A 13,423-nucleotide genomic window follows, 5' to 3' on the forward strand; every position below is an offset into this window, starting at 1 on the left:
CACCGTTCCTGGCCTCTAGTTTTAAAATGATACTTTATGAATGTATACTTGAATGACTTATCTTTATTCATAATTGTCCCTAGTGAAGAGACCCCTATGCACTTTAATTTTCTGTGTAATTTTGTTGTTCTCTGCATTTTAGAGCCTGGCAGGTGTAGACATTTAATAAATGTTCTAGAAATGAGCTAAAATTTTCCTGTGCATTTGTTTATCACTAGTCTAAAATATTGCTTGGCTGGGGAGGGGTGTTGACGTTATGTTGTAGCTTTGATTTTGAGAGGACAGAGAGCTAGTCTGTAATTGTTTGCTTATAAAATTGTTAAACATTTTCTTATAATTTAATTTATAAAAAATTATTATTTTGGACTGTCAGTTGTTTACTTAGCAAAATTAGGATATGAAGAAAATTTAGTATTTTCTTTCCTTCTGCAATTTCCTGTGCTGGTAATACTGCTAATGTAATGGAATTGCGTGCCCTGCTATTTCACTCTGTGACTATGGCTTTTTTTTCTTTTTTGCCGTATCGCTAAAAATTGAGTTAGATGAATGGATAAAACAGAAAAAACTACAGACTTTCTTGCACATTCAGTGCTGAATTGCTTTGGAAACTTTTGATTGACTGCCTTTGCTGATTAACAAAAAGTATCACTTTTAAGAAATAAGTAAAATGAGGATCTATTCAAGGCTTGTGAACCTTAGGTATTTATTACTGCCAGTTTTCGTTTTTTGTGGTAACTGAAAGTTTATGAAAAAGTCCAAACAAAATACATACCTTGAAAATTAGGCTTTTCACAGTTTGCCAGTTTCAAACTGAATCTTTATTATGATATGGTTGTAACCTTATCTTAAAATATAAGGTAGTTTTTTTTGGTAGAAGGTTTTCGTTTGGTGTGGAAGGTAGAACTGAACTTCCTTCCATTTTCTCGATTGATGCTTTCTTGAAACTTGAACCTGCAGCACTGGTGCTAGAATATGCCTGTTGGTATGGTTTTAAAAATAATTCCTATCTTTCTGGATTTAATTGATTGTTTTCTGAAAGTCCAGTTTTTATTTTCACTTTTTGTTTTTTAGTTCTGAAACTTTGTTTTCCTTGGAAAGTAAACCTAAGAAAGATACCCATTTGCCTTACTGGGTATCATAGAGAGAAGAGCTCATTTAGTATGCAAGTTGAAGACATCTACCCCTCTACTCCCCACTCTTTTTTACAAGGAGCCGTCATTTTTGGAATAAAAAAAACTTGCTACAAGATATTAAAATCAAAAATAGTAATATTACAAACTGCCTCTTATTCTAGTATAGGTAGTTTTAACATTTTATTGCACATCAGCTGTGAGCTGTATATTTTGCTGAAATAACGTTTTTGAAAGCAAAATACATTTGTCAGTAGCACTTGAGGCTAATGGTAGTGTTAGGCATCTATTCCCTGAGTTAAAGTTTTTCACAAGGCCGTTCCTCAGTTTAGATAAGCTATAGGTTATTCAGAGTGTACTTACAACTTTTCATATAGTATTGGTAGTGTTTTGAGTAATTTAACAAATCATCTTACATTTGTTATTTAACTTTATTTACATAGTGCTTGTATTAATGATGATTTTTTTTTTAAAGATGGATACCTTGATTTGGCTTGGATAGTGGTATTAAGCTAGGTAGCTGTGGTTAATGAGTGGACAGCCTAGTATGTTGACAGTGTGGAGTGTAATTTTGTTTGGTGGTAGGTACTTGTTCTGACAAATCAAGTATATTGAGACTCTGTCACTTGCCAGATCTTGTGCGTGATGTTGAGTTAGACAATGTTAAATTAAGAATGTACCCATTTTTCGCGGTCGGGCGCGGTGGCTCACGCCTGTAATCCCAGCACTTTGGGAGGCCAAGGTGGGTGGATCACCTGAGCTCGGTAGTTCAAGACTAGCCTGACCAACATGGAGAAACCCCGTCTCTCCTAAAAATACAAAATTAGCCGGGCCTGGTGGCGCATGCCTGCAATCCCAGCTACTCGGGAGGCTGAGACAGGAGAATCACTTGAACCTGGGAGGTGGAGGTTGCCATGAGAGCTGAGATTGCGCCATTGCGCTCCAGCCTGGGCAAAAAGAGCGAAACTCTGTCTCAAAAAAAAAAAAAAAGAATGTACCCATTTTCACCCATTTTTGAGGAGCATGCTGTCTAGTAGAAGAGAGTCAAGATAGTACAATTAAGGTGTTATTATGCTTCCTGCAGGAGAGATTGTTAAACTTGTGGAAATGAAAGTTGCTGCTCTTAGAGGGTGAGAGGAGAAACGTGGGAGATGAGGAGACAGATACGAGAATAGAGAGCTCACTAGGCAGAATGGTGGTGTTGGAGGAACGTTGCTGTGGATAGCTTGCTAATTTGGAAACTCAGATGTGGGGCTTTCACTTGAAGTAAAATTGGAGCAGCTGGAAGAAAATTAGTTTTGTTCTCAGCCAGCAAGCTGTAGGGCAATAGGTAGTGTAGTTGGCTTCACTTTTATCCCCTTAGCAGCCATCAGAATGATCTTTTTTTCTTTTTAGACTTTCTTGCTGTCCCTCCCCACATTTGTACTGTCTGGTTTCTCTGCTCCAAAATTTCTCTTGTGTATGCTACTTTATTGTCTCAAACTTCCCTTAGTCTTCCTTTTCATTTCTTGCTTTTGTGTCTTTTTTCTTTGCTTTCTTTCTTCCCTCTCGCCCCCGCCCCCCCCACCCCGAGACGGGGTTCTTGCTTTGTTAGGCTGGTCTTAAACTCCTGGCCTCGAGCAGTCGTCCCACCTCAGCCTCTTGAGTAGCTGAGATTACAGGCGTGAGCCACTCCATCCAGCGGCTTTTGGGTCCTTTCATTTGGATAAGGAGCTGTGCTGTAGACTTAGGAGATCTTTAAGCATCATTCGTTTGTGTTCTTCAGTTAACAATAAAAAGCCAAACTCAAGACAAATAATACAGTTCAGCTCCAGGTTAAGAAGAGGGAGAGGCTTAGCTTCTGAAGTAGTGCTATATTTACTGTTTACTTTGACTGTTATCTTTAGAAGTTGATTATTCTTTTAAAAATTGTGTTAACTGCTGTTTGAACTGTTCTTAACCCTCAAAAAGTTCTGTGCTGAAAGCTGTTTAGCTATAGGTGTGTATCAGTGGAAAATGTCTGGTTTGCAATAAATGTGATTAGTGACATCTTAAGCTAATTGACATCAGCTGGTGCATTGTCCTACATCGTACACCGGTGCATTGTCCTACACCATGCTGTTATTGCTCTATTTGCAAATTTATCAAATTGTATTATTTTGAAAGCTGACAAAATTGTTACTTTTGAACTCATTTTTGTATTAGAGATTATTTTATTTGATGAATGGTTATGCAAGTGAGATTCTTAAAGATTATAGAGCTTCATCTTTTGATGACGACTTGGAGTCAGGGAAGAGTTAACTATATGGAAATAGGCAGAATGTCTAGGTTCTTGTATCTTTTGTTTTTAAATCCTAGAAATGATGATTTGGATGTGATGGCATAAAAGACTAAAGAAAGGGTAGCACTTTCTTAGTTATTCTTTTGGATGCTTGTTCTTTCTGGGTGAACTTTAGAATTGTTTTGGCAATTCCTTTGCCCCCTTGCAGATATTTCCCTTTGGAATTTAGAGCTGTTGAATGAAATTGTATTAAATATGTAAAGAAATTTAGGTATCATTGACATTATCTTTATATTGAATTTTCCCATCCAGTAATATGAATCTTTTGAAAAGGTGACTTGAGTAACTGGATTTCTCCTAAAGTTTTTGTTTTTTCTTCACAAGGGTTATATACATTTATTAAATTGGTTTCTAGATATTTTTATATTTTTTGTTGCTTTTATGATTAGGATGTTTTTGTTACCTAGCAAGTTAATACTGGTGTATTGGAAGGCAGTTGACTTGTTTTTGTTGTTATTGTTTGTTTTTGAGATGGAGTCTCACTCTGTTGCCTAGGCTGTAGTGCAGTGGTACGATCTCAGCTCACTGCAAGCTCTGCCTCCTGGGTTCACACAATTCTCCTGCCTCAGCGAGTAGCTGGGACTACAGGCGCCCGCCACCACGCCCGGCTAATTTTTGTTATTTTTGGTAGAGATGGGGTTTCATCAGATTTGGCCAGGATGGTCTCCATCTCTTGATATACCTGCCTCAGCCTCCCAAAGTACTGGGATTACAGGTGTGAGTCACAGCTCCCGGCCCAGGCCGTTGATTTTTTTCACTCCCTTCAGCCTCTTGCCTGAACTACTTTTGTAAGAGTGGTTGTTTATTCTTTTGGATTTTTAAATTTCTAGATATTTGTAAATTGATGAGTTTCAAGATATGTTTCAGAGTGTGTTTCATAGTTAATACTAAAAATTTTCTTCTTTTATACCATCTTGACGTTTAAGAAAGATTAGCTGCAAGAAGAAAATGAAGGTGGAGACAAAAGTTGGGGACAAAAAAACCATGGACAGAAAGAGTGAGATGGGGCTGGGTGCAGTCACTCATGTCTGTAATCCTAGCACTTTCAGAGGCGAGCAGATCCCCTGAGTCACAAGTTCGAGACCAGCCTGGCCAACATGGTGAAACCCTGTCTCTACTAAAAATACAAAAATTAACCAGGCATGGTGGCACGTGCCTATAATCCCAGCTACCGAGCAGGCTGAGGGAGGAGAATCACTGGAACCTGGGAGGCGGAGGCTGCAGTGAGCCACGGTCCTGCCACTATATTCCAGAGTGAGACTCTGTCTGAAGGAAAAAAAAGAACAAAAGAAAGAATGAGATGGGAGGCGTCCCAGTGCTTGGTTGTCCTTGGCTGATTTTTGCCTATGCTAATGTGCAATACAATGGAGTTCAGAGGAGTAAATTGATTCAGTGCAAACTTCTTACCAGCTGTTCTTAGCCTTATGTTTGGACAACATAAATAAAACAATACTGTATGGATCTATATTAATCTTCCTGATTTGCTCTTTTTAAAATAACATATGAATCTTCAATTTTCTCTTAAAATAATTTTGTCTTGAGCTTTATATGACATCTGGACTGGGAGTTGGGGTCAGGTGAGATATTTGTGATCTCAATATTCTTGATTTCATTTGAACACTTAACACTTAAATATATAAATAAAAACAAGTAAAATTTCACTACCCTGTACCCTCAAAAATAAAAACAGCTCAGTGACAGTTATATTTTGGATCCCCAAGTAAAAATTCTTGGAGAATCTTTCTTTCAGAAGGATAGCATATATTTAGTTAATAGCCTTGCAGCTTGTCATCTCTGTCTTTACATGCGTAGTGAAAACAAATTATTGCATACCATGTATAATCTGATCAGTTAAGAAAAATTGAAGTTTTAACAGTTGACATTGCTGGAAGATACCATATGAACTCTTTCTCGTGCCACCAGGCAGCCTGTGACATGCTATAGAATCATCTCCCTTAAAATGAGTTGTAAATGGTGCTGTATTGACATTTGATAATATTTTCTTGAACTTTCTGCAGAATTTGTACCTTTTTTTTTTTTTTTTTTTTTTTTTGAGATGGAGTCTCGTTCTGTCACCCAGGCTGGACTGCAGTGGCACGATCTCAGCTCACTGCAAGCTCCGCCTCCTGGATTCACGCCATTCTCCTGCCTCAGCGTCCCAAGTAGCTGGGACTACAGGTGCCTGCCACCACACCCAGCTAATTTTTTGTATTTTTTAAGTAGAGACGTGGTTTAACCATGTTAGCCAGGATGATCTCGATCTCCTGACCTGGTGATCCACCCACCTCAGCCTCCCAAAGTGCTGGGATTACAGGTGTGAGCCAACATGCCCGGCCAGAATTTGTACCTTTTAATAGACAGCAAGCATTTATATGTGGATTTCTTTATGTGGCTTTGGGTGGTTAGAGAAAGGAAGAGAGTTTTTGTACTGTGAACCAAGAAGTTGCAGGGCAGTACTGTGGCAGTAAATGATGCATCTATGTTTAGGAAGAGCTTTTGCCTAAAACTTCTGTTGTATAAATGGTGGTTAGGTTTCCAGTGTATACTATAAAGGTAATTGTGCCTCATATATATCTCACTAGTGTTTATATTATATTTTTGGAAATATGCAGGCTGAATTTTAAAGAAATGACTTACACATTTACTTTGTATCATCATCTTTTCCTAAGTCAGAGACTGCCTTTGCTCAGTTTAATTAACTGAGGAGAAATTGCCAGAAGTAAGGAAATACTAAGTTTGTATAACATGAGAGACATAGTTTGTTAGTGTAAGACATTTTTAAATTATTGACTTTTATTTTTAATACTTGTAGACGAGATCATCAGATGTTCATTCGTCTGGATCTTCAGATGCACATGTGAGTATAAAAGGCAATCTTTGTCTTTTTTCCTTTAAAATTTAATTTCTCCTCGTATGTTTCCCTACATCAATGATTTTACTTCACAAATAAGTACAATTATATTGTGTGTGCTTTTTTTCCTTTTACTCTTTTTTTCTAGGTGCCTTCCTTTTTTTTATGTTCTACTTGCATAAGTTAGCCCTCTCAAGCCATGTTAGAAACCTAGTATGTATATTTCCTTATGATTTTTATTGTGTAAAAATCTGTACATACGTATGTGTACTTACACTTTGACTATGGGAATGCATTATACACATGCTTTTCTTACTGCACAGAACATGTGTTGGAAATCCCTGCAGGTAAACTGTTATAACTCTTATCTGTTCTTTCTTAAGGCATCATAATGTTCTATGGTGGGGAGGTGCAGTTGTTTGTTATTTGTTTGTTGATGGGCATATATTTTTTGTTAAAAGCTTTCGAGTAACATTTTGGATAGATAATACTGCAATAAGTATTTTTTTATATATGTTATTACAGCAGTGTTCAAAGTGTAGTCTGAAGACCCCTGGGAGTCAGAAGATCCCTGGGAGTCACTGAGAATCTCTGAGAAGGGTCTGTGAATTCAAAACTATTTTGTAATAATACTAAGGCGTTATTTATGCCTTTTTCACCATTTTGGCACTTGCACTAATGCAAATATAGCTGGAGGTGCAAAAGCATTCGGTGGGTAAACTGTTGGCACTTCAGCACAAATCAAGGCAGTGACACCAGAATATACGTGTAGTCGTTATATTCTTCCCCAGCAGGCACAATAATTTCACTTGAGAAACCAGCATAATTAGAAATAATTTTTACTGCTTGGTGAAGCAGTAAAAATTACTACTATTTTACTACTTCATCAAGCAGTAAAAATTTACCATTGTCTTGATCTTTTGTATAGTTTGTCTTAATATTCTATGTGATAAGAAGTACGTATAACACTTATGCTTACCAAAATGTGATGTTTGTTTGAGTTGAGAAATGAAACTAGTTGCTTTTTTCATGAAACACCAGTTTTACTTGGGAGTGACTGACAGGCAAACTATGGTGAATCAGACTTGGGGATTTTGGCAGACATTTTCTTGAAAATGAAGGTAATGAACCTGTTACTTCAAGGAAAACAACTGTTACCAATATAAAATTCAAGCTTGTGAGTTAGAGTTATTGAAAACTTCCCCTGTTCTTAAGAACTCTTTTACGCCGGGTGCAGTGACTCACACCTGTAATCCCAGCACTTTGGGAGGCTGAGGCGGGCGGATCACCAGGTCAGAAGATCGAGAACATCGTGGCTAACACGGTGAAACCATGTCTCTACTGAAAATACAAAAAAGTTAGCCGGGTGTGGTGGCAGGCGCCTGTACTCCCAGCTACTTGGGAGGCTGAGGCAGGAGAATGGCGTGAACCTGGGAGGTGGAGCTTGCAGTGAGCCGAGATCGTGCCACTGCACTCCAGTCTGGGCCACAGAGCCAGACTCCATCTCAAAAAAACAAAAAGAACTCTTTTGATGAAATCAATGGTGATATTAAGGGATGTGATATTTTGATAATGTACAATGAAATTTGTGAATATCTGACATGGCTTATTTCTAGTTTTCAGTGCTGTATATGTATGCATGTGTGGTTTGTTTTTTCTCTTGTTTTGCTTTTCCTAAAGATGGATGCATCTGGACCCTCAGATAGTGATATGCCAAGTCGGACGCGACCTAAGAGCCCAAGAAAACATAATTATAGGAATGAAAGTGCCCGTGAAAGCCTTTGTGATTCTCCTCATCAGAATCTCTCAAGAGTGAGTATAGATAAGATAAGGTAAAGATAAGAAAGGATAGTTAATGGTGTTAATCTGTCCTTGATTGAATTTAGTGGTTGAATATTTGGTTTTGTATGTGTTTCATCTTATTCTATTTGAAAATAGCATTCTTTTTGTATTTGGGATAACAGTAAACTCGTTTATATAGGGACATCCTTTTAGCTCAAATGTGAGATATATTTTATTTTAGAGTTTTAAATTTTATTCAAAAAGAAAAGTGGTGTTTGGATTTAAAATGGTTAATTGTCAAGTTTATCTTTCCCCACTTATATCAAAAATTTATTGAACCAAGTACCAAATATCAGTTACTGGAAATGCACAGATCATTGAAACACTATTCTTGTTTCCAGAGAGCTTATAGTCTCACTTTGGAAAACAAACAGGAGCAGGTGCTATTCACTCTAATAAGTGCAGTGCCCAGGGTAATACAGGAACACAGAGAAGGAACTTCCTCACTTTTAGATCTGTAAAGTGCTCTCAGGCTCTTTTAGACTTTTATTCTATGTCAAGTAATTTTTTCTTGTGGTTAAATTTGTAGCATAACACAGTCATCACCAGCCAGTATTAACCACTGACAACAAATTATTTTTCTTGTTTAATAGTTCTAGGTATAAATATATTTTTACTTTGCCTAGATTTATTTTACAAGAACCCATTTTAAAATACCCTGTTTTTAGTTACAAATTTTTTTTCATTTCTGCAAAAAATCTGTAAACAAACTTTTGAATGATTGCTTATATTGTTTATTTGAATAAATACCCCATAGTTTCCTTAGCCATATCTCTCTTGGGTGTCTGAATTTAGCTCTTAGGGTATAAGTAAAATTTGAGCATGGTGATTTTTCCTTGGGTTTCATTTAATTCATATATAATTTTGCCACTTGTTTAAACTTTTGAAGTTGAAACCGGAGAGACCAAATGATGGCAAAATGATTTTCTATTTTGAGAAAATGTATTTTGAATCTGCTCCTGAAACCCAATATTGACTTTTAGGTTATAAACTGCTTTATTTTTCTCAAAGGGATTTTAATTAACTTTAAAATAGTTAGCAGCAATGTTACTCTTCTATTCTGCATCTCCCAAAGGCAAGCCTATTTAATGACTAGGGAATTTAAAGTCTTAATTTTGTAATTGGTTAGCTTCTCATTTTAGTAGAGAGAGAAACCTTCAGATTTCAGTATTTTAGGTTGTATTTAATAAACATTTCCTACCTTTTAAGTTTATAAATCAAATGAGTAACTGAACAAAAAGGTCTACAGACAGTATATTCAGGCTATATTTCAGAAGGAAGTTGCCTCTAAGTTGCATAAATGAAGACTTCATTAAAATACTGTTTTCTTATATTTAAAATTGATATAGTTTTACTTGAGCTGAAACCTTGAATACTGTAGGTGATATTTTAATCCCAGCAAAGAATGAAATTATGTTCATAAATATCAGTATTATTGATGAAGAATGAGGTTATTTACCAAATTATATAAAAGAAGTTATTTATAATATGTAAAATGAGGGTTGTAGATGGTAAATTCCTGCCCCGGGACCATGGAAATGTTTGCCTCCCTTTGCCTACTTCAGGATCTGTTTTCTGTCATTGCAACTTTCCCCCAGAAACATCTGTACTTTCCCTCCTCAAATGCTTTTATTCTTGTTCTAAGCATTAGTGTCTGTCTCTTCTATTTTTACCTTTTTTTTGAACATGCCTTTTGCATGTTTTTGACCTAGAGCTAGTGAATGAAGGCATTCTTTGATGAATACTTAACGTCAGAGTCAAGTAAGATAGGCACCTGATGTGTAGAGTAGCCCCAGCTTTTCTTTACAATGAAATTTTTAAAAATGGCAATCTATTCTGAAGACTTAGTTATCAGTTGATGTGTATTAAAGTTTTAGATAGCACTAAGAATGTATATGTAAAGGTATACTTTTTATTTCTTAGCCTCTTCTGGAAAACAAACTTAAAGCATTCAGTATTGGAAAAATGAGTACAGCTAAACGAACTTTAAGTAAAAAGGAACAGGAAGAATTAAAGAAAAAGGTAATGTTGAAAATGTATTTTGAATTATCCTTGGAAATGAATGTGTCTAAGTGTATTAGAGGAATGTTTCCTGAAGATTCTTGACCTCTAGGATATTCTCAGCTCCACCTCTGAGTCAAATCTGTAATACAACATATATTCCTAGGAGTCGAGCTTCTATCCTTGTTCCCTCACCCTGTTTCTTTTTTCTTTGTTATAGTTTTGGCTATTTTCTAATCTTCTTTTTGTATAAGTAAAGTGTGTGTGTGTGCACATTGTACCCATTCCCCTTAGATTAATGATAGTATGCTTTATACAGTACACTTTTTTCCAACTTGCTTTTGTAACTTAACATTATATCTCAGAAATTACCTCAAGTATATAGAAATACTCCTTATTCTTTTGCTATGGCTGTGTAGATATGCAATCATTTATTCAACTAAAATTCTACTGCGGGCATTTATGTTTTGTTCTTTTGTCATTACAAATAATGCTGTGAGGGATAATGTTATGCATATGTTTGGGTTTTTTGCTAGTGTTATCTTTGGGATACATTCTTATAGGTGAGATTTGGGATATGTTCTTATAAGTGAGATTACTGGGTTGAATGGTAAATGCATAAATGTAGTTTTTCTGTATTTGTCATTGTCAAATTGCTCTCTGTAGGGGCAGTGACATTTTGCACGCCTGTCAGTAGTGTATGAATGAATGTTTCTCCATAGCACTGCCAGTAGAGGAGTTTTGCCAGTCTCCTGCATGAAAAATGGTATCTCGGTGTAGTTTTACATTTGGATTTCTCTCATTATGAGTAAAGTTTAACAGTTTTTCTTGTGTTTGTTTCTGTGAACTGTCTGCTCATTTTTTTCTATAAGTTGTATTAACACTTTGTTATACAAGGTACAATTTTTTTTTTCTCACTTTGTTGATTGTCTTTTTATTTTGCTGCTGGTGTTTTTCTCCATGCAGAAACTATTGTTGTACAATCAGATCAGTGTTTCCCTATGATTTCTGGTTTTTCAGTTTTTTCCATTATCAGCTTATAAGGGAATTTCCTCATGTTTTCCTCTACTACTGTATGGTTTCGTTTTTAAGAATATTAAATCAGATTATTTTGTAGTTTATTCTGGTATGTGGTGTCAAGAATAGATTCATTTTTGTCTTTTTTCAAATAATATATTCAGTTATCCTAGTGTCATTTATTGAAAAGTTTTATTTCCCATTGATTTGAGATGCTTCTTTTATTGAACACTAAATTTCCACATGCTATTTGATTTTATTCTGTATTTTCTGTTATATTCTGTTGGCCTTCTGTTCGTAGATGTTTTGGGAACATTTAGAATAATTGAAACTATCAAATTTCTTCTGAGCTTTCTTTATATCAAGATTCTTCTTAGCTTTCTTTAATGCCACTTGTCGGTAGATGTTGCTGCTTCAACTTCTAATACACATGTTTTTGGTGATTTGAAAAATATTTATATTCACTGAATTAAATCATCATGCCTTGGAAACTTGGTAAACGTTAGTAGCAAAATACGTTTTCATATAGTCAATTGTCATGCAATTTGATGCTTGAGTAGTCTCTAGACAAATTTACCAGTTAATCTGTACTTAGGGGTTCTTTTCTAGTTCTACAAATTGCCGGTAGAGGAGCAAAGCCTCTCTTGGTTTCATTAATTAATATTTAATATCTACTAAAGATTAGATGTTATTAATTGTTAGGACTGCTTAACCTGGGAAGGGAGGGTTTTCTTCCATCTTATTCCTTGGTAAATTTAGCCCTGTGTACATTAACAATTTTTGTATTGCGTGATATTAATATTTTCATGTGTATTTAGGAGGATGAAAAGGCAGCTGCTGAGATATATGAGGAGTTTCTTGCTGCTTTTGAAGGAAGTGATGGTAATAAGGTGAAAACATTTGTGCGAGGGGGTGTTGTTAATGCAGCTAAAGGTAAGTTTATAAGTGTAACTGCTAATAAAGTATAACTATTACAGTTTTTGAGCAAACTCCATCTTGGTTGAATGACTGCAGGTAGATAATTATGGAAGAAAGTTTGGTTGCTTTTGAATTTTACATTTTCTGTTGGCACCCTCTAGTGGTTATATTAGCAGAATAAATGGCCAAGTGTCAATTAATGAGATACTGAAGACAGATTTTAAACATATTTAGTCCCTTTCAGGTTTTAAGACAGCAGAGCACTTGTCATAGATTTTAATGTGTGTCGTAGTTTTGCTACAAAATGATTAAATTAGCATTATTGAGGTGATAACTTGAATTTCATATTTGTTAATAGTGATAACATTTTAATGCTAAAGGCATTTTACTAATTTTTACTTGTTTTTCATAAAGAAAATGCGAAATTAGTTTTGAAACTTAGTATTTTAAATTTCAGAAGAACATGAAACAGATGAGAAAAGAGGTAAAATCTATAAGCCATCTTCAAGATTTGCAGATCAAAAAAATCCTCCAAATCAGTCTTCCAATGAAAGACCACCATCTCTTCTTGTGATAGAAACCAAAAAACCTGTAAGTCATACTTAAGTAATTGACCGTTTATGTTCAGAGATGGCACTGCCAGTGATACTTCCACTGTAAGCAAGACTTTGGCTTTTTTTCATTTTTGGCGGGGGCAGGAGTGGTAGATGTTAAGTTTTGATGCTTTCTAACCCAGTAATTTACTTAGATGAGAGATAATGAATTAGGACACATAGATGATATTCTTTTTATGCTCTTTGAGCAGTGAACATTTGCTATTTATGCTCATCATATATTGCAAGTCAAAAATTTACTATAATGCAAGTCAAAAATTGACTATATTTGACTTGCAATGGGGTTGTCTTTTTAAACATTTATGAACTGAGGTATTTAAATTATTAGTATGTGTAGTGTCTGTTTCCTAGAACATTTTTAGAACATTTTGGGAATTACTGTCAGAATTAGTGACACTTAAAATATTCTTAGTGTTAGAAAAAAAATTCTTTTTCTTTGAGAGTTTGGTTTTTATGGGAGATGGCAGACAGATGTGGGTCATGTCATTTGGAGCCACATGTGGTGAACAAATGTGATTGCATTGAATAGTAAGCCTGGTTTTTTTTGTTTGGCTTAAAAAATGTCTCTAAAAGCAATGAAAAAAAATCCAGCTTTATTGAGATACAATTCACATACAATACAATAAGATTTACCTTTTTTTTTTTTTTGGGAGACAGTCTCACTGTTGCCCAGGCTAGAGTGCAGTAGTGTGATTACAGCTCCTGCAGCCTTAACCTCCTAGGCTCGGGT

General features: G+C 35.6%; 1 protein-coding gene across 1 annotated transcript in view; it reads left to right on the forward strand.

Moving 5' to 3' along the window:
- U2SURP (U2 snRNP associated SURP domain containing) overlaps positions 1-13,423 on the forward strand; it is a 54,261-nt gene that overhangs the window by 3,043 nt on the left and 37,795 nt on the right. The window contains exons 2-6 of the mRNA XM_028843754.2: positions 6,263-6,307; positions 7,982-8,113; positions 10,067-10,165; positions 11,980-12,094; positions 12,537-12,670. Coding sequence (XP_028699587.1) covers positions 6,263-6,307; positions 7,982-8,113; positions 10,067-10,165; positions 11,980-12,094; positions 12,537-12,670 — 525 coding nt within the window. The remainder of the gene's footprint in view (positions 1-6,262; positions 6,308-7,981; positions 8,114-10,066; positions 10,166-11,979; positions 12,095-12,536; positions 12,671-13,423) is intronic.

This window comes from Macaca mulatta, chromosome 2 (assembly GCF_049350105.2).
Source record: "Macaca mulatta isolate MMU2019108-1 chromosome 2, T2T-MMU8v2.0, whole genome shotgun sequence".
Classification (NCBI taxonomy): Eukaryota; Metazoa; Chordata; class Mammalia; order Primates; family Cercopithecidae; genus Macaca; species Macaca mulatta.